The sequence below is a fragment of the Podarcis melisellensis genome (assembly GCF_964234715.1).
Source record: "Podarcis melisellensis genome assembly, chromosome: 14".
Taxonomy (NCBI): Eukaryota; Metazoa; Chordata; class Lepidosauria; order Squamata; family Lacertidae; genus Podarcis; species Podarcis melisellensis.
In genome coordinates, this window is record NC_138546.1 from 27,579,367 (window position 1) to 27,598,779 (window position 19,413).

At 45.2% G+C, this 19,413-nt stretch overlaps 3 protein-coding genes and 1 long non-coding RNA gene across 4 annotated transcripts in view; 2 read left to right on the top strand and 2 right to left on the bottom strand.

Annotated features, from left to right (window-relative positions):
• Window positions 1–49: 49 nt before the first annotated feature.
• RPL4 (ribosomal protein L4) lies at window positions 50–6,321 on the top strand. The gene is made up of 10 exons (XM_081888708.1): window positions 50–180; window positions 2,314–2,485; window positions 2,798–2,904; window positions 3,433–3,571; window positions 4,006–4,130; window positions 4,395–4,524; window positions 4,804–4,960; window positions 5,440–5,523; window positions 5,879–5,999; window positions 6,085–6,321. The coding sequence occupies exons 1-10, from the start codon at window positions 178–180 to the stop codon at window positions 6,232–6,234; spliced, it is 1,188 nt and encodes a 395-aa protein (XP_081744834.1). The 5' UTR covers window positions 50–177; the 3' UTR covers window positions 6,235–6,321.
• LOC309356975 lies at window positions 2,528–7,811 on the bottom strand. Its single transcript, XR_014162982.1, has 2 exons — window positions 7,637–7,811; window positions 2,528–2,715 (listed from the first exon to the last, which is right to left on the bottom strand). It is a non-coding gene; the product is annotated as an uncharacterized lncRNA (long non-coding RNA).
• Window positions 7,812–7,929: 118 nt separating this feature from the next.
• SNAPC5 (small nuclear RNA activating complex polypeptide 5) lies at window positions 7,930–14,069 on the top strand. The gene is made up of 3 exons (XM_081888834.1): window positions 7,930–8,092; window positions 11,543–11,632; window positions 12,121–14,069. The coding sequence occupies exons 1-3, from the start codon at window positions 8,003–8,005 to the stop codon at window positions 12,223–12,225; spliced, it is 285 nt and encodes a 94-aa protein (XP_081744960.1). The 5' UTR covers window positions 7,930–8,002; the 3' UTR covers window positions 12,226–14,069.
• Window positions 13,992–19,413, bottom strand: part of MAP2K1 (mitogen-activated protein kinase kinase 1) — a 42,803-nt gene continuing 37,381 nt past the window's right edge. The window contains exons 8-11 of the mRNA XM_081888709.1: window positions 18,700–18,764; window positions 16,534–16,595; window positions 15,673–15,718; window positions 13,992–15,405 (exon numbers count right to left, since the gene is read on the bottom strand). Of these exons, the coding sequence (XP_081744835.1) occupies window positions 15,292–15,405; window positions 15,673–15,718; window positions 16,534–16,595; window positions 18,700–18,764 (287 nt within the window). The 3' untranslated portion in view covers window positions 13,992–15,291. The remainder of the gene's footprint in view (window positions 15,406–15,672; window positions 15,719–16,533; window positions 16,596–18,699; window positions 18,765–19,413) is intronic.

Consider the following 19,413-nt stretch of genomic DNA (forward strand, 5'->3'; position numbering starts at 1 on the left):
CGCGCGCCGAGAGTTCAATCCGCTGGGCGGGGAGGAGGGGGAGAGGAGGGCGGAGCTGTGAGCGGAAAGGTGCGCAAGAAGCAAAAGAGGAGCGGCCGCGAGCAGTCCTTCCTTTTCCGGCTGGGGCCGAGTTGGTGAGAGAAGCTAGCGTGAGGGGCTCCTCCGCTAGTCGCCATCATGGTGAGCAGGGAAGGGGCCGGGGGCTCTGGCGGAGGTGAGGCTGGGGAGGCAGAGTGGTCGCGGGGAGGCCGCCATGGCGGGCGGAAAGGAGGAGGAAGAGAAGGAGAATGGGAATAACCCGGGCGGTGCGGAGGGGAGAAGCGGCGTTACAGGCCGGCCGGGCGCCATTTTGGAGCGGAGAAGCCGCCGCGTGGAGGCCTGGCTGACTGGGGAGGGCAGGCCCAGTGCCCGCTCCTGCGGCTGCCTGGCTCTCTTGTCTTCCTCCCCGCTCGCACCCACCGCGACCTGAGGGAGGGCCTTCAGCTACGAAAGGGGGACGCAGCCTAGAGCCGATAGCGCTGGGGATGCGGAGGCCTGGAAGGGGTAACCCTTGGCTCCTCGTTTTTCCCTCTCTCCCATCCACCGCTCATTGGAGTGAGTGACTTTAATTTTAAGTCACACAAAGGAAGAGTCAGTGGCCGGCCTAGTCCGGCATCCTGTTCCCACAGCGGAAAACTCGCGATCAGCACCCGAGCGCAAGAGACATGGCTTTCATCGCTTAAAGATGCGCGGCAAGGCGGGTCTACGGCAGCAGAAGAGGGTCGTGCTGGAGTCCTTTCCTGACTATTCACCACGTTGGCTGGGATTTGGGGCCCGGCGGCAACTGGAGAGGGGTACATTCCGCCCCCTCCCGTCTGCTGTAGACCTATATACAGTATTTCTAGTCCCAAGATGCTTCTGAGCTCCCCAAAGGTGCTGCCGTCTTCGTGAGAGCGGTGTTTCAGTAATGCACTTTTTTAACTCTCTGAAATTTCTGGGTTTTATATCAATTTACAACCACCACCCGTCTCTCAGATGACAAGTTATCCTATGCTTGTAGGATAGAGTGCAGCATTGAGTATTTTGCTGGAAATTTGCATTTACCAAGCCAGCATGTTTATACTTGGGCTTTCATTCTATATGTGCTTACCTGTGAGTAAACTGCACTAAATCCAATAAATATGCATAGAATTGCTACATGCTTTCATTATAAATATGTCAAACAGCGTATAAAATTAATTGCACTGAATTACATATGATACATTGTAGTTGAAACAGTAAAATAAGTATTGCCTATTTTCCAGTTTCCCCCCAAATTTTCCATTTTTCTAACTTTCCCATTGGCCTCATGTCTAGAAACCATACACGTAACTTACAATGATGTAAATATTTATTAAAATGGTTAATAGCAACAATAGTATAGAACTTCCAAGTGCGGCTGATGTTGAGAGTGTTGCAGCTTCCCTAAGACTACTTAGTGAGTTGATAGCAGAAACAAGATTTGCACCAGGATTCTATAGTTCACTCTTTGCTGCTGCTCTACATTACCTATTAGAGGCTAAAAGACTTATGGGCTTATCAATGCTGTGTGTTAAATACCTATATTCTTGATGGCTAAATTGAACATGTTCAGACAGAATATGTCTCTGAATACCAGTTGCATGTGGCAGGACAGGATAAAAAGTGCAGTAGCTGTTTTTTAACTTTGTTTGTCAGGCTTTCAGAGGCATGCATTTGGCAACTGAGGGAAACTGGATGCTGAAATTATAATAGAAAACCACAAATCGTCTAAAACTACAAAATGATTATATCATAAATATTTAAAAATCAGATGAGAAAACAAGATGATCCATGGCAGCTTGACTTTTGTTTGTTCAATGTAGTATATGTATTTGGAATGTGGAGAAAAGCTGCCTACCGACAGTGGTCAGCAGATCCAACAGTTTCATGGCAGTGCAGTAGAAGACCTGAGTAGCGGACAGGAATTGCATTGTATGGACGATATAGAGGGCTGCAGGTTCTCAATCCCTGACATCTGAGCGTCTAAAAAATAAGCCAAAATACTTGTATTTTGTTGTTATGTTCATTCTTTATTTAACATAACAATCATTTTTATGTTAGGTGCAAGAATGCATTACATTGCATGAGTGCACATATTGCTGTGATGTTGTAATTTGCGTCCTATCCGGTCTTCAGGGGCAGTAGCCTGCTGTCCACTTGCTGTTGCCGTTGAGCTGACGACTTTCTGAAACTGAGCAATATTTGTGCTGTCGCTGAACTGAAATAACACCAGTTGCCTTGTATTTGAGAATTTGCTTCTCTCCCCATCCCCAGGCTTGTACTCGTCCTTTGGTTTCGGTATATTCCGAAAAGGGAGAAGTTTCGGGTAAAAATGTCACTATGCCTGCTGTGTTTAAAGCTCCAATTCGTCCAGATATTGTGAACTTTGTTCATACCAACTTGCGGAAAAACAACAGGCAACCCTATGCTGTCAGCGAACTTGCAGGTAAGAGTTGTGCCAGTACCACTGGAATTACTTATGGATTGAAAAAAGTTTTTGGGATATAATTTCTGAAAACCTGACTGAATAAAAGTCTTGGCTTGTTACTTCAAGTCAGTTTAAAAAGTCATCCGTATAGCATAAAAATAAATATATACCTTGCTGAAATGATGAAATTCCACTTCATTGGTCCGTGTTTTTGAGCTCTGTGATATTAGTGGAAGTTCTGATCTTGGCTTGGCTGTTAACACCTTCAGGAAAATGACATCAAACATGATGATCAGTAATTATTTAATGGCATGCTTCTTTTCTTTTCAGGTCATCAGACCAGTGCTGAATCTTGGGGTACTGGAAGAGCTGTTGCTCGTATCCCAAGGGTTCGTGGAGGTGGAACTCATCGATCTGGCCAGGGTGCTTTTGGCAATGTATCCTTGACTCTGGCTGCCCTTTCTGATTATGTCCTCAAGAGCAAAGCTAATCAATTGAAATACAGTGGTACCTCAGGTTAAGAACTTAATTCGTTCTGGGGGTCCATTCTTAACCTGAAACTGTTCTTAACTTGAAGTACCACTTTAGCTAATGGGGCCTCCTGCGCCGCTGGAGAACGATTTCTGTTCTCATCCTGAAGCAAAGTTCTTAACCTGAAGTAATATTTATGGGTTAGCAGAGTCTGTAACCTGAAGCGTATGTAACCCAAGGTACCTCTGTATAATGATTTATTACCAGCATTGTGATAGTATGTATTGTGTGTCTAGAAACTGGTTAGAAATAGAGGGATCATACTTGCTATGATGTCGTAATTTGCGCCTTACTCTGTATACAGTGACAGTTGCCTGCTGTCATTAGGCTGGTACAGATGGTTGATGATCAGCTAACTCTGAGCAAGACTGAAAAAGGGGGTGGATCTTCCACAAGAATATACTTTGGTTCCATCCTTTACACTTGACAAATAGATGTGTCGTGGAGGTCGCATGTTTGCCCCAACCAAGACTTGGCGACGCTGGCATCGTAGGGTGAACGTACCTCAGAAGCGCTATGCCATCTGCTCTGCTCTGGCAGCTTCATCCCTTCCGGCACTTGTTCTGTCCAAAGGCAAGTATGTTGTTTTATGTAGGACCATTCATATACTTATTAAATGTGACATAGTTGTAATTGTGGGACAGTTTGTATTTGTAGCCCACGTTTATAGGAAGTAGAGCACCTTTTACAGAGCCTGTGACTCCAGATGTTGCAGACAAACTCCGGTCGGCCTCAGCCAGCATAGCCAGTGGTCAGGAATGATGACTTGTAGTCCAACAACTTTTGCAGTTTAACCACCCTGGGAATAGGTGACTGATGTGTCTGGAGGACAGCTTAGAGTACTTACGGAGACATTGGGGTGTTATAAGTGGGTTTTCAGGTGAACAGGCTTAGAGTGCAGGTTTTTTTGCTATCCTGGTGTTCATTAATGAACCCAGGCAGTGGTGGTGGTTTATTTGCCATTGTAGTCAGTGTGCACTAAAATCTAAAATGTGCTATCTTAACAGGCCATCGCATTGAGGAGATTCCAGAACTTCCTCTGGTGGTTGAAGACAAAGTCGAGGGCTACAAGAAAACAAAGGAAGCTGTTCTACTGCTTAAGAAGCTGAAGGCCTGGAATGATATCAAAAAGGTGTGCTGAGTGTTGACTGCAAAAATCAGGGGTGGTAGAGGAGTCTCTGTGTGTTTAACTAATCCAAAAACTTTTTTTTAAGCTTTATATAGATAAAAGCATTCAGCAATCTGATTACTGTTGCTTCTGCAAAATGATGAATTTTTCACTGGTCCGTGTTTCAGATGAACACTGATGATTGTGAAGTTCTGAGTTGCAGAAGCACAGTTGTTAACCCTGAATGTGGTTACTTGGTTTTTACACAAAATGTTTGTTTCCACCCAGGTCTATGCCTCCCAGCGTATGCGTGCAGGCAAGGGAAAAATGAGGAACCGTCGCCGCATCCAGCGCAGGGGACCCTGCATTATTTACAATGAGGACAATGGCATCATAAAAGCTTTCAGGAACATCCCAGGTAGCTTTTGAATTAGTATGCAAAATGCATGAGTGAGGTTGTAGGCTGGAGGGGTGTAAAAAATGATGATATTCCACTTCATTGGTCCGTGTTTATGAAACACATGATTTGGTGGAGGTTCTGACTAAATACCCAGATTAGGGTGAATGTTTAGGTGAGAATATGGTTAAGAGCCGCATCGTGTTCCCTTTTATCTTCTAGGCAGTAAGAAAACAATTCATTAATCAGAATAGTGAACATGTGTACTTAAAATATGTATACTGTGCTCTTATCTAACAGGGATTACCCTTCTTGATGTCAACAAGTTGAACCTTTTAAGACTTGCTCCTGGTGGCCATGTTGGACGTTTCTGCATTTGGACTGAAAGTGCTTTCCGCAAGTTGGATGACTTGTATGGCACATGGCGTAAGCCAGCCACCCTGAAGAGTAACTACAAGTAAGCTTGTTTTTAGGTTCTGGTTGGGTTTGCTTAGCCTCACTAGTGGTTAGAAGTGTTAATTGCCCTACAAATAAATTGGGAGTTTCAAGTATTGTAGTGGGCTTGGTGACTGTTCAGTATGCTCACTGGAAAATCCCATAATAGTTGCCATTCCTCCTTAATGCCTCCTTTTCAGGCTGAAAAACACCTTATCAAGGAGGGGAGGGTGGCAGACAGTGGATGGGTTCCAATCCCAGTTGGGGCAGGGGATGGTAGAAGCATGGTTGTGCGTGACTGAGGTTGCCCTATTTGAATGAGAAATTGTCACATTTTGTACTCTGCCATTTGGAATTCGGCCCAGGCCTACTTAATGACAAATGGAAGGGTGCTCATGTAAATACTTGTAATATCTATCATCAATAACTAAAAGGAGATGAAATGCATTTGTGTGTAAGAGTTCAGTGCTAAAACTGTAACATGCCTGTATTTAAATGCAGCCTGCCAATGCACAAGATGACCAATACAGATCTTGGAAGAATCTTGAAAAGCCAAGAGATCCAGAAGGCCCTCCGTGCACCAAAGTTAGTGTTTGTTTTAAATGTTCAACTTAAAATAGTAGTCCTTAAGTAGTGCAATAAGTGAGATACACTGGATGTTTTCTGGAACACAGATAAGGGGAAATGAAGCTTCAAGAGGGAATTTTAGATTTGAATCTTGAATTTCTGTCATTGTGTAGCAGTATTTTTCTAGTTGCGCACAGATTCTCTCCTAGTATCTGTGTTTGACATCCTAACAGAGCTTAGGAATTCCTTTTTTCTTATTTTTTTCTTTTTGTTGTTATTGAGCTGTATATGATCTAACCCATCTGCACTGCATGATGGTGATTACTAGGCTATAAATAAAAGGGCTATGTACTCATCCAACTACCTTCTGCAGGAAAAAGATTCACCGCAGAGTTCTTAAGAAGAATCCACTGAAGAATTTGAGAGTTATGATTAAACTGAATCCATATGCCAAGACTATGAGACGCAACACCATTTTGCGCCATGCTAAGAATGTAAGTGGGCTAAAAATTGGATTGAAATTAGATTTCCTGTTTTCAAAACATTGCAGAGTATAACCATCTTAATTTTTCCCTACAGCACAAGCTCAGAGAAGAGAAAGCGGCAAAGGGCAAAGCAAAGGTTGAGGCTGCAGCTGCAGCTAAAAAGACAGAAATTGCAGCTAAAAAGAAGGAAACTGCAGCTAAAAAGAAGGAAACTGCAGCTAAAAAGAAGGAAACTGCAGCATAAATAAGACAAGCATTGGCACTTCTCTGCTTCAGTGCTGAAAAGGGCTGTACTGTGGATTACAGTTAATAAAAAACAAATCTATCCAGAGTGCTGTCTTTACTAATCATTTGCACTGATGCCCTTCAGTGCTGAAAGAACGAAATGGAATTTCGGGAGCCATTAAATACATTTTTATGGAATGGTTTAGCCAGAGGCCTATTATTTACATGTGTTATAAAGATATCAAAACATATTTTTTGGATACCATGTTATTTATAGAACCCCATAAACTACTCTGAAGTGGAGTGATAGGACCTGTGAGTTACTCTTCAGAAGAATTCTGACACACAAAACCAAGTTATAACAGATAGAATTTGGAGTCGGAACAAAATTAGAGGGGAAGGAGAGATGGAAGTTTTGAGGTGATGGATTTAATTAGGATGCAAACTCATTAAAACTTTCATCAGTAATGTGGAATGACATTGGAGGGAGTTCTAGGGATAAAATATTGAAAAGGGCTTTTAAATGGGCGTCAGTGGAAATACAACTTGCAGTTAATGTGATATCACAAAACACTTGACTAAAGACTGCTTTCAAAGTTGCTAATTCTGCATCAAATTTCCTTTTATGTACATGATGCAGAGCGGGTTGCAGTTGACATGCAGTTTTGATTTTGCATGTTCTGGGAATAATTGTAGATGGCCCCTGACCACTGAATATATAGAATGGAAGGATGGCCTATAAATCCTTTTTAAAGTTAAGTGAGGAGAGCTCATTGCTATAGAAATAGTACCAATAGTAAATAGTACCAATATGAAGGATAGTACCAATAGAAATAGTACCAATATGAAGGAATGCGCAAAGTAAAGCACTCAGCCAGTTGTGGGATTTTTTTTCTGGTTGAGGTTCAGTTTGCTACTTCTGACATGCCCAATCTTTTGTACTGCTGCTTAGAAAGTGCAGAAGGGTAGCTATGCAGTCCCAGCAAAAGCAAGCCTGTACCTTAAGCCAAGAGGCAGTGCTCAACTATGGAAACTTGTGGCTACAGAAGAATGGAGGTGGTGCAGTGGGGTAGGAGAGCTGAAAATAATGCCAATATATTTCACATCTGGCATCGAGGTGTAGTTTGGTCAGAATTGAGTATACACTAAATACATTACATCTGGTAAAAACCACCATAGCCACTAGAGGGGCATGAAAAATTGTGCCGGGATTTTTAGACTATCCAAGTACTATCTGAAACCAAAGGGGCACGTTGGTTGCCAGATGTGAAATAACTTGGTAATATATTCAGCTCTTCTACCCCACTAGCAGACCCTGATCTACATAAGGGCTACTACAACTGCAGGTTTGCTATTTTAAATACAACAGGGGATAGCAGAATTGGAAACGTTCTAGCTAAATCTGCTCCGTTATGCGGTACCTCTCATCCTGATGCAGGAGAGGATCCAGAAAAGAAATTTCTTTCCCTCGCTTCCCTTTGAAATGAGAAAATATGCCGCTGCAATGGGTAAACCGGTCCGCTAAAGTGACTCCCTGCCCGCGCCCTCCCCGAACTGCAGAATGGGAGATCCCGTAGGCGGACCTCCGTTTTCTGTCGGAAAGCGGAGCGGCCAATAGAAAGGGGTCGGCGAAAAGGATTGCCGCGCCAGCCATCCGGCGGAACTTTGAGCACTTCCGCCCTCAAGCAAGATGGCGCTGCCTCCTTCCGGGTAGGCGAGCGGCCGCGACAAAGGTAGCGTCATCACTCCACGCGGCCTGAAGTGGTGGCGGCGGCAGCAGAAGCAGGATGCTGAGCCGCCTGCAGGAGCTGCGCAAGGAGGAGGAGACGCTGCTGCGGGTCAAGGCGGCACTGCACGATCAGCTCAACCGGCTCAAGGTCCGCGGGGGGGGGGGGGCGGTTTGAAAGAATAGGGGGGAGAGGCTTTCTGGGCCCGTCTCTATGGATGGGGAAGGGGGTTCATTTGCATATGCAATTTAGGCCGTTGGGTGTGTGCGTCTGCAGGTGCACGTGTGCACGCGTTTCCTCAACCCGTGTTTGAGTTGCGCTTGGTGGAAACGTCTGGCGAGTGCAGCCCGTCAGCAGGGGTGAAGGGACGTGCTGTCAGCGAGTTCAGGGCGGTGGGTTTTTTGACCCCCTCCCATGCAAAATGAGGCTTATTTGGAGACCACGGCTGTGGGTTTGCAGGCAGAACCCAGGCTTTGGTTGCAACGGGTCAGCGCCGTGGTAGAGGATCTGCCTTGCAGCGTCCTTTATTACCCTTGGGTGCAGCCCATCAGGTCCCGGAAATTTAATGTAGCTAGGTGTTCCCTTAACACCTCTTTTCCTATCTTGAGCTGCAGCTCCTTCCTTAACAATGCTCATTTGGTTATCACCAGGTTAGGCACTGCTTTCCTTTTGGGTGGAAAATATATTAGATTTTATTATGCATCTTACTGGAATTATTTCAGGTCCGGGGGGGGGAATATGTAGTCCTCCCAGATGTTGGATGTCCCCATCAGCCCCAGCCATTGTGGCCGATGGTCAGGGATGGTGTGAGGTGAAGGCTGTACTGAGCTGGAGAGGCCCAGCGCCTGGTTCTATATAAGGCAGCCTCCTATGTCACAGAGGATCCCATGCTTGAGAAAGTTGCAGTCTACACAACTGGAGGGCACCAAATTGGCATATGCTGGGTTAGGTGGAGGTTCTTGGGCTAACATAGGAGGGCTCTTGATTTGTTTTTATATGGGTCCATTTTATGTTCCTGGATGTTCTCATTTGCCTCTGCAGCATGCATGTGTTTATGCAAATAAGAGAATATCCACACCATACATTTTAGGTACATGGCTTCCCCCAAAGAATCCTGGGAATTTACAGAGCTACAATTCCTAATGCCCTTAAAATATAGTTCCCAAGATTATTTGGGAGAAGTCATGTGCTTGAAATGTACGGTATGGATGTGACTTAAGAATCAAACCTTTTCCTACCTCTTCTCTTTATTCATCTGTTTTCACAATAGTAGGCCTCTATTTTTCCCTCATTTCAATAGAGCCCTTAGGCCTGCCTTATCCTCAGCTCTTGTGCACTATCCATCCTCTTCCTGCAACAATTCCTTTTTGTCATACTCAAGAGTAGACCCATTGAAATGAATGAACTTGAGTTCCTTAGGTTCACTGATTTCTGTGGCTCTATTTTGTGTACAGCTCACAGTGAATATCACTCATTCTCTCTCCCACCTGAAGCTCACTCTTCAAAGAAAATTCCCATATTGCTCAATATGACTTGCTAAGCAATATTGGCATTTGAATGGGTCCTATCTAACATTACACCTATTCACAGCACTCACTTAGCCTGACTGTGACTCAACTGGAGATCACCCAATATGAAAAGATAACAGCCATATCAGAAACCTGTATTGGCATACATAATAATTTAGACATTTACATATTTATATCCTGTCTTTCAGTCTCTCAAAGAGCCCCAAGAGGGCAGGGGGTGGGGGAAGAAAGAAAAACAGTAATATTCATCTTGAAGCTCCCCCAAAGAAGAAATCCCATAAGGAAGTTGCTGTAAATTAGGCAGCCTTGCTCCTTACAGTAACCAACCTAACATCAAAAGATAGGAGGAACTTGGATCACAGCTTCCCTTAAAGCTTTGTGTGCATAGCCCAGGAAGCTTTGACTCTCCAGATGTTCCTGGGGAGGGAGGGGCATAGCTTTGTGGTAGAATTCTGCATTCAGGTTCAATCCCCAGTACAGTATCTCCGGGTAGGACTGAGAGAGACTCCTGGCTATTGGCCATGCTAGCCAGGGCTGATGGGAGTTGTAGTCCAACAGCAGCTGGAGGGCTACAGGTTCCCCAAACCTGCTGTAGTCTTTTAAGCCCCTTGAGCTTTTCCTTGGTATTCCAAACAAAGGTCAGATGAAGAGTGCTTATTCAAAGGTGCAATTTCTCCATAGACCAAGCAGTTTGCTAACTCTTCTGCAACTTGTAGCTATAAAAGGGCTCGGCCAGTGTTGCACCAGAGCGGTTGTTTGCAGTGTTTTGCTTTAAATGCCACAAGGTTTTGGGAGCATTAGTACAGCTTTCAACTGAGTGCTAAGGCTCTGGTATGGAGAAGGGAAAAAACAACAACACACACACACACACACACACACACACACACACACAGCAGTGTTATAAATAGAGTGCTAGGGAATGCACTTTCCGGAAGAGATTAGAGCTTAAGCTTCCTGGCATGTGCAGAGTGCTAGATGCTATGCTGATGCTTGCTTGCCATTGTTTTGGCACAGACAGAGCTGGCTTCATTCCATGTGCCTGTTAAGTGTGCCTCGCAAGCATGGAATTCAGCTTTCTTTTAAAAGTAATTATTTTTTAAAATTCCTTCCAACTCTACAATTCTAAATTTCTAATCCTTGTGATGTGGTAATTTTGTAAATCTGGGCAATGCTGTCTCCACATCCATCCCTGTGGACTTTTTTTTTTAAAAAATGAAACCTGAATGCTTTTGAAGTGGGAATTTTAATTTTGTTTACAGCTACCCGTCTTCCTGTTATCTCAGTTCGTTCCTGTTCGAGCTCTTTCTCCTCCACCTGCTGTACCCCACTACTTCTGTTCTTCATTTTAACATGTCAACATGACTTTATATTCAAAAGAGGAAGACTAACTAACTCCGTGCACCTGAATATGTTTGCTGTAAGCTGTTTCTTGTTCTGCTGTTTCTTGACAATCCTACCTTCTGGTGAATCCAGCCAAGTTGCTTTTTATTGGGGTGGGGAATTGCGTAATTTACCCACAAGGAAATGGGCTGTAGCTCACTGGCAGAACATCTGCTTTGCATGCAGAAGGTTCCAGGTACAGCTGGGAAAGACTCCTTACCTGAAATTCGGGAGAGCCGCTGCCATTCCGTGTAGGCAATACTGAGCTAGGTGGACTAATGGTCTGACTTGGTGTACGGCAGCTTTTTACACTCCCGAGAGCTTAGAGGATTTGAATTTTGGTGTTCATAGAATCATAGATTTGTAGAGTTGGAAGGGACCACAAGGGCCATCTAGTCCAACCCCCTGCAATGCAGGAATCTTTTGGCTAATGTGTGGTTTGAACCCACAAACCTGAGTTTAGGAGTCTCATGCTCTACCGACTGAGCTATTTCACCAGCATCGTGCTAATTTCCCCTGACATTGGGTGGTGAACGAGAACAGACTTTGCCATCCTGGTGCCCTCCAGATGTTTTGGACTCCCAACATCTACTGGTGCCAGCTGAAGAGAGCACCAGGTTGCCGAAGGGTGAACTTGTCAGTTTTAACGTTTTAGCTGTGCTCTTTTAACTGTTCTTTAAAACGTTTCTAGGTGGAAGAGTTGGCCCTTCAGTCCATGATCAGCGCCAGGGAAGGAAAAATGACCGTACCTCCTGATACTGAGATGGAGGAGCATCAGAACGTAAGTTCCTGCTCCCCGCTGTTCTCTTTTGGGAGGAAGGCAGTGTCAGGTTGCCAAGAGAGACAACTGGCCCTGATCGAATGCTGGTGAGGAGGTGCAACATACCACCCGCTAATCCTTTTAGTGTTTATTTCCCCCTGCCTGGAAAGGAGGCTGTCTCCTGTGCCAAAATGGATTTGAGCCAGCTGAATGGTCCCCGTAGCATTGCTGACACGCTAAGAGTGGGGGGGTGGGGAGTAGCACCAGGAGAGAGGCAGGAAAAACATGCCACACGAAACAAGTGTGGAACGAGTATTTTGTGGCACCAGTGTCTGTCCACAAATCGAAACAGCCAAGCAGGAGCCTATGAGCTTTGGCAACCCTGCAAGTAAACTGGAAAGATGTATCTGCTGGTGTTGTTGCATCTCTCAAATAGGAGGGCGTTTCTGGTTTGCGTTCTTTGTCCCAAAGTAACTGGGTTTTTTATTTTATGCATGCTCACGGGACAGATGGACAACGAAGCTGCTATCAATCAAACTAAATTGCAGTTGCAAATGCATGTCAGTGAAGAGGAAGAGGAGGAGGAGGAAGAGGAGGAGGAATCCGATTCATGAAGTGGAGCATGCAGCAGCCTGACAGCCTTTTCCTCCCAAACTCAGGAACCTCCCTGTCCACCACCATTCAAGCAAGTTACTTCATTGGACTTTGCTTGGTGCTACAGAGACCAAACAGTATTCACAAGTGCATCTGGGTTTCCCAAAGGCTTCCAGAGGTGGTGATGAACTGTGGCGGGTGTTGGGAGAATGCAGTGTTGATGCATCACTATGTAGCATGATTCCTTTTAAACACAAACACACTCTTTGAGCCAAGTAGCATTTGGGAAAAGTCCAACACGCAACTCCTCCCAAAGCAATAATCTACCCATGGCAGCATCTGCTGCTGGTGAAAATAAGGTGAAAAAGCATCAAGTCTAAGCCAATGGCACTATCCAACCTCAAATACTACAAACGGAAACGGTACTTTGGGACTTTTCTTGCATGTAGCATTTGCTGTGGCATTCACAAAAAGCAACAATTTCCTTTGATTCCAACCCATGGTATGAAACTTTGAACATTTTATGTATTGTCTACAAGTAATAATGGGGAACATTTTGAGACAGGAGCTTTTACTTCTGAAGTGGGCACATGGAACGGTGTTCCTTTCAGCAAAAGTCAGTGGATCGTATTTGTGTACAAAATAGAGAGGAGTCTGTTGATCGTCCTAAAATCAGGGGTTTCTTGCCTTGAATGAGGTGCCCAAGTATCCCTCCCCCTTACTGCTTAGTTTAGCTACCACAGGCTTGATTGCAACAAGCCCATCTTCTGGAGTGTGTCTAAAATACCATGGGCTTCTACCTAAGGGTTTTTAAGATAGGTCCTGCTGGAAACAAGTGCTGTACTTGTGATCAAGGGTGCTGAGTGCCTGCAGTGGCTGCTGGTCCTCAGAGCTGAAGTGCTTCTCTTGCTAGCCTCCCTTAGCTCTGTGCTGCTATGGCAGAAGAAGCTGATTCTTCCTACCTGCCAACCCAGCAGTGCTCCTTCCTCTTAGGGAAGTGAAGCTGGTTGTGCTCCTGGATGTTTTTCTTCTAAGTCCTTTTCAGCCCCAGGTGCTTTTCCCTGCTCTTCCTCTTCCCAAGTGCAGGCAAAAAGGTGGGCTTAGGTAAGACCAGAGAGGGGCCTGAGGGGTTTTGGTTCTCTGTTTCATGTGTCTGTGATCCAGTGTCAGGATTTCACATGGGCTGGTTTACAGTGTAGTAGCTGAACATCCCCCAAGGGAGTGGGGCTAAACCCAGATGTATTACCATACAGATGTGTGCAAACAGCTGGGGGGTCTCCTTATCTGTGACAGGCTTTGAGGTGGAGTGAACAACTGCAAGCAGCACATATACTCCCAACTAAGTCGGGTGGGTGGGTGTGTAGCTTTATAAATTGCCCCACTCTCCCCACTTGCAATTGCTAGTCACTGGCATGCATGGATACTGGGAGTTGTAATATATTACCATCGTGGCTGATAAGACATTGATAGCCTTATCCTACATGAATTTGTCTAATCCTCTTTTCAAGCCACCCAAGTCAGTGGTGATTGCTACATCTTGCGGTAGTGAATTCTATCGCTTAGCTATGTGCTGAAGAGGTTAGCTTGATATGCCATGAGGAAGAATGGAAGGAAATCTACAAATTGAATGTGTGACAATGTGCCCAGGAGGAGGAGGAGGGTGTGCAGATGTAAAAGGACAGCACTGGAGTAGCAAACCTCTCCTCTCCTCCCCCCCCCCTTTGCCCAAACGCCTTGAATCCGTCTTGATACCAACGAACCACAATTAATAACCCACTCCCTGAAGTAATTTCATGACATTTATTAGTGTAAGATGAAACACCTGAAATAATAAAAATGATTAAAATAATTTTCAAACACTTAAGTATGCACAATTTGTCATATCAAACATCAGCTGACCTAGAAGGGAAACCATTCTGATGTGTATTATTAATATCATTTATTACTCATTCTTCAAAAAGTCTTTGATTCTGGCGGAGAGGAATAGTTCTTTCATCACCTGTTCTCAAAATACAGATACAGGCAGGCCCCCCCCCATTTACACGGGGGTTATGTTCCGAGGCACCATGCGCATCAGTGAAATTGCGCATAATCGAAACCCATTGAAAAAGCCCACAAACACCGTTCTGCCCTTTTAAAATGATGTTTCAGTGGTGTCTTTAGGACACTTCCAGGTTTGGTCTCACGCATATTGAATGTGCATAAACGGGCAGCTGCCTGTACCAAATTAACCGGAAAGGGACAGATGTATACCACTAAGCAAATCCCAAACATATGCAACAAGACACTTAAAAATAAATAGAAGTGCCAACAGATTTCTATGTGTTGACCTGGGGGCGGAGGGTGGCAGCAGTCTACGGCACAGGGTCCTACTCACATTTACCAAGAGTCTGTTATACAAACCAAAATATCAGAGCCATTATTCATAACTTCAATCTCAGATTAGCAGCAGCAAAGACATGCTTCAGGGGAGGCTGGACTTAGGGCATCTCTGAACTGTTCTGCCCACAACACTGGCTAAGCAAGGCTTGGGGGAAAGTACCACCAAAGTCACAAAAGGCTCACGGTCAAAACAACCCAGCAGAGGTGAGAAGGAAGCAGCTCCAGCAGGATTTCCTACTTGTGAAAGGATATCCCAACATCCAGTGCCAAATTTGCCATATCGCTATCACTTAAAGCATCACATGTTTGGTCAGTTAACAAATAAGGAATCAAACACAACAGCTGTTAATTTAGAACCCTAAAGAGGAAATAAAAGAGACGGGGAGTGGGGGGAGAAAATTTGGCACATGCTAAAATTAGGGAGACACTTTTAAAGGGGGAAGTTTATGGGCTGGGGAATAGACTTTTTTTTTAGTAGACAGAAGCTCTGAGGAACAGGACCAAAACAGCTTTAAACAGTTGGAACAGGAAGTAGCTTGGAACACAAATCCACCAGGCGCCATTCCAGTTTGCTTTCAGTGGGTCTTGCAGGGGGAAGTCCTGGTCAGACTCCACTTGGAATTAAGGTGGCGCGGGAAGAGCAGGAGCAGAAGGAATCGGCCGCAGGAGCTCTTGGTGTGTTGTTTGCCCTGGAGACTCCAAAGTCAGACTCCTCCCACGTGGGTCGGGGTGCTAGGCTGGTTAAGGCCTATGGTGGCACACAGCCAGCCTGCAAAATCCACTTCCTCAGCTTCTGATCTCTTTATGAATGTGTGGACCTAGAGGATGCAAAAGGGGGGGGGGGGCGTTACAACAAAGAAAGCCCAACTTTGAGGCTTCCATGGGAGTTGTCACATAATTAGCATGGAGCAGATTAAGGCAGCAAAGTGTATTTTCATTGCATGGGTAGAGGCCAGAGGGGACCCTTTTTATACCAGCTTCCCTAAGACTGTGACTTCTGTCCAGCTTCCAAATATCAAAAACTGGCAGAAGGCATCTTGGAAAGCCCCAGAATACTGTTAGCAGAGAAAGGAGTTTCCACTCACCACCAGCTGCTTCAGATCTGCCCTCTCCGCTGGATTCTTGACCAAACTGCATAAAAGAAAAGAATGTCATACTCCTCTTGCCACTTCAATTCTCTCTGCATCGCAGAACGGACAATGCCAACCATTGCTCACCATTTGGCCGGCTTTAGATGGTGATACGGCACCAAATGACAACTCTTGTGCGGCTCCTGAACATTTCAACGGGGCTTGTGCTAAAGAACTTCACCCTGGCTTGTGCTGGGGTGGGGAACTGAGCAGTGGAGCAGATCCTTCACACACCCACAGGCCAGGCTTGACAACTGGCATTCAAATGACCTGTTTTCGCCACACTGCTGGAAACCAAACCGCGAGGGCAAAGAAGTATGTATAGAATTTCCCTTCTGCCGACAATCAGCTGACTGCTAGCACTAGGTTCTGTGTGCAGCGCTACCCAAGCGGCAACAATCAGCTGATAGACAGTGTTTGGGAAACATGGTGCAAAGTGCTTTGCAGCCACAGCTGAATGCAGGCATTGCCTAAGTCCTTTTTGTCCATGCCCTGCCTCTACCTGTCCAACAGCTGATGTCATATACGGTGGCAGGTGGGTATGGTTTGGCCAAAATGGCCTCATGGGTCAAATGTGGGTGGGGCTTGGGAGGGCTTCATTAGGCCTACAGCCAGAGGTTCCCCACCCATGTTAAATTAAGGGGAAAGAGGACTGACATTTTGGAGACCAAGAAGCATTTTGACCCCGTCTGCTTAGGATCCTTTCCAAAAAGCAAAACCACACTTTTTATTTACTAGTGTACCCCAAACAGAGTTTGAAAAACACACGTTAAAAATATTTCCTCTGAAAATAAGCTGCTCAAGAACTGAACTCACCACTTGTTCACAAAGTCCTGGAATTCTGGACTGAAGACTCCACTGGGAAGCTTTGGCGGAGGCTGGGGGGGGGGGAATGTGGCAAAGAGATGAAAGATAAAAAGAATAAACATTTCAAGAGTATAACTCCCGAAACTTGCTGTTTATTTAATGGTTCTTTAGGAAGGCATAAAAAGGATGCAATTGAGTTGAAGGGGTTTTAAGCACTCTCTTGACAAATAAGGCATTCACGTGTGACATCAGAGGAAGGTCCAAGCGGCATTTTGCATGGTGTGAAGGGGCTGACAAAATCAGTTTGTTCAAAACTCCACCCACATACAAACATTAGCTGCCTTTTGAGACCGGAAGCACAGATTTAGTGTTGGCAGGCAAACGGGGGTGGTGTGGTTTTTTTTGGGGGGGGGCGTGTAGACATGTTGACAATGTCAAAGGATATGATCATGGCAGCAAGTGTCTAAAAGACAGGGTTTTAGTTTTAAATTGCACACAAGAGCACATTTGTGAGTCATCAAAAGAAGTGCATAAAAGCTTTGTGTGCATCATGCAATGTGTACAGTGACTCCAAGCCCCAGAGTATCAGGGCTGGAAATCAGGACTCTGAAAGGGGGAATAAACAGTGAGAAGCATCATAGCCAGACACTGGAGAGACCTGTCAGGAGTAAGCATGGACCAATGGTACCAAATAGAATGGGAAACAGCCTTACTAGAAAAATTAACCAATAAACTAAAACTGACACGGGGACAAACAGAAGAAGACACCCCGGTATGGCTCCCCTTTATCACATCACAGCCCAACAAGACAATGACAAAAATCCACCAACAGCATACAAATCAATATGGCTAAACTGATCCAAAACACCCACCCAACCACCCAACTCACAAGTGAAAACAAAGACCACCACAGCCAACCACAAATGAATAACCTCACTCTAGGCCAACCCCAACCTCTCTCACCACCAAAGGAACACAAGCGAACAGCAAAGAACCTGCACAAGCAACGCTGACACCAAACCCTACATATAGTAAGTGAAATAGAAACAACGCCACCCGACCCCACTCCCACCAATCTCTCCCCCTCCTCCACCTCTTTCCCCGTTTTCTTCCTAATGTCTCAACAAATGAAACTGATTTGTAAAAATGTTACATGGGGAAAACACACGATAGAAAGACATTGCACACTTTTGTAAATCAACAAAATCATACACACACACACACACACACACACATATATGGGAGGGGGGGAATTAAAGGGGGAATAAAACACCGATCCTAATGCAGTGGTGGTTTTGCATGATAAGGTATTAAAACAAGAGAGGGCAATGTACATTTGCAGTCCCTGGGATGGTCTCTCTTGGATGCTGCATCCTGGGAAGGCAGTGTTTCAATATCTTGCAGCCCTTGCTTTGTTTCAGGCTTGCCAAATGATCGTGGGTCCGAAAGTGCAATCTTTTAGGCTCCACATGACTCGAGCGTGTTAGGCTTGGGATTGGTGTCCTCCCCTCTTCCCCAGGGGAAATGGAAGAGCACCACAACTGGAGGAGGAGGACGATGGAGGAGGATCAGGTGAGAGCCTTCCTGGAAGGGGTGCTGCAAGGGGTTCCCTCTCGGCCCCAAAATTGGCACAGATTGCAGGGATGAAGCCCCCGCAAGCACCTTGTCTCACTTGAGTTAGCTGGATTCTAAAGCAGGGGTGGGGAAAGCTGTTCAGCCAGAGGGCCACATTCACTTCTGGGCAATCTCCTGAGGGCCACACTAGAGTGAAGGGCAGGGCAAAAGTGGGCAGAGCAACAGATGGGCAGGTATGGGCAGGCAAAGGAAAAGCATAACTGGAGTTCAAGGACACATCCTAGCAGGGCAAGAACACCCAGCATGTGAAGTAGAGCCTATGGCCTGGAGAGTTCCAAGGGCCAGATAGAATGGCTTGGGGGCCACATCTGGCCCCTGAGCCTGAGCTTCCCCCCTTTTTGTCTTAACACGTTATTGAACTATGCGCAATGCAGGGGAGTTTGCACCCACTGCACCAACATCCAGGGTGAGGCAAGCTACCTTTACATTTTGAAGGATCCATATGCTGGAATGGGGTGAAGTCTAAACCCTCCTTACAGCACATTTCCACCTTGCAAAACTCGCCAAAACGCAAAAAAAGAGTGATAGCAGCTGGCTTACCTCGTTGACAATATAGTCTAGGAGTTCAAATATAGCCATTGGTGGTCTGCTGTCTGAGCCATAAGCTGAAAAGTCACAACAGAGGTTGGAAGTTAATGAGACAACTCATTTCTCTTTCTTACTTTTTGTTGTTGTTCCTACCTTTTCTAGTAAGTTCTGTTACCCTCAAAGCCATCTCTAAATGGTGGTTTTCAAATGCTCGCATGAAGTCCAGATATTCACATGCTTACAAAATGAGCACTGAGGTTTTGTTATTCATTGCTGCTTTGTTTCTTTAAAAAAAAATGCTGCCTGGCAGAAACATTTGGCAGTAGCTAGGTACCTCATTTCCTTAATCCAGCCTCCTCCAACCTGGTGCCTTGCAGCTTTTTTGGAACTACAACTCCCATCAACCCCAGCCAGCATTTGCTGTCTGAGGACGATGGGAGTTGTAGCCCAAAACAGCTGGAGGGCACCAGGTTGGAGAAGGCTGCTTTAGTTACAGTGAGCCCCTTGTGAAATGGGAAGCAGTCAGGAAAGAGACTCCCATCAATAATCTGAAAATAATCATGTCTGCAGAAGAAGCTCTGAATTGGAAAAAAAAGGTCTTCCAAGCACCTCATTTTGTCATAATTGCTCTTGTGGAAAAGTTTTTGCAGTTTTTGCAGCCTCAATTTATTTATGTCTGTTTATCTAACAAGGTTTATATACAGCTTGGACAACTAAAACCAGCTT

Bases quoted from the DNA above. Each gene is read 5' to 3' on its own strand.
- RPL4 (XM_081888708.1), top strand. The intron at 2,905-3,432 runs GTATCCTTGACT...CTTGACAAATAG, and splicing joins GCCAGGGTGCTTTTGGCAAT to ATGTGTCGTGGAGGTCGCAT. The intron at 6,000-6,084 runs GTAAGTGGGCTA...TTTTCCCTACAG, and splicing joins TTTTGCGCCATGCTAAGAAT to CACAAGCTCAGAGAAGAGAA.
- SNAPC5 (XM_081888834.1), top strand. From the start codon at position 8,003: ATGCTGAGCCGCCTGCAGGAGCTGCGCAAGGAGGAGGAGACGCTGCTG. The intron at 8,093-11,542 runs GTCCGCGGGGGG...AAACGTTTCTAG, and splicing joins ATCAGCTCAACCGGCTCAAG to GTGGAAGAGTTGGCCCTTCA. The intron at 11,633-12,120 runs GTAAGTTCCTGC...CTCACGGGACAG, and splicing joins AGATGGAGGAGCATCAGAAC to ATGGACAACGAAGCTGCTAT.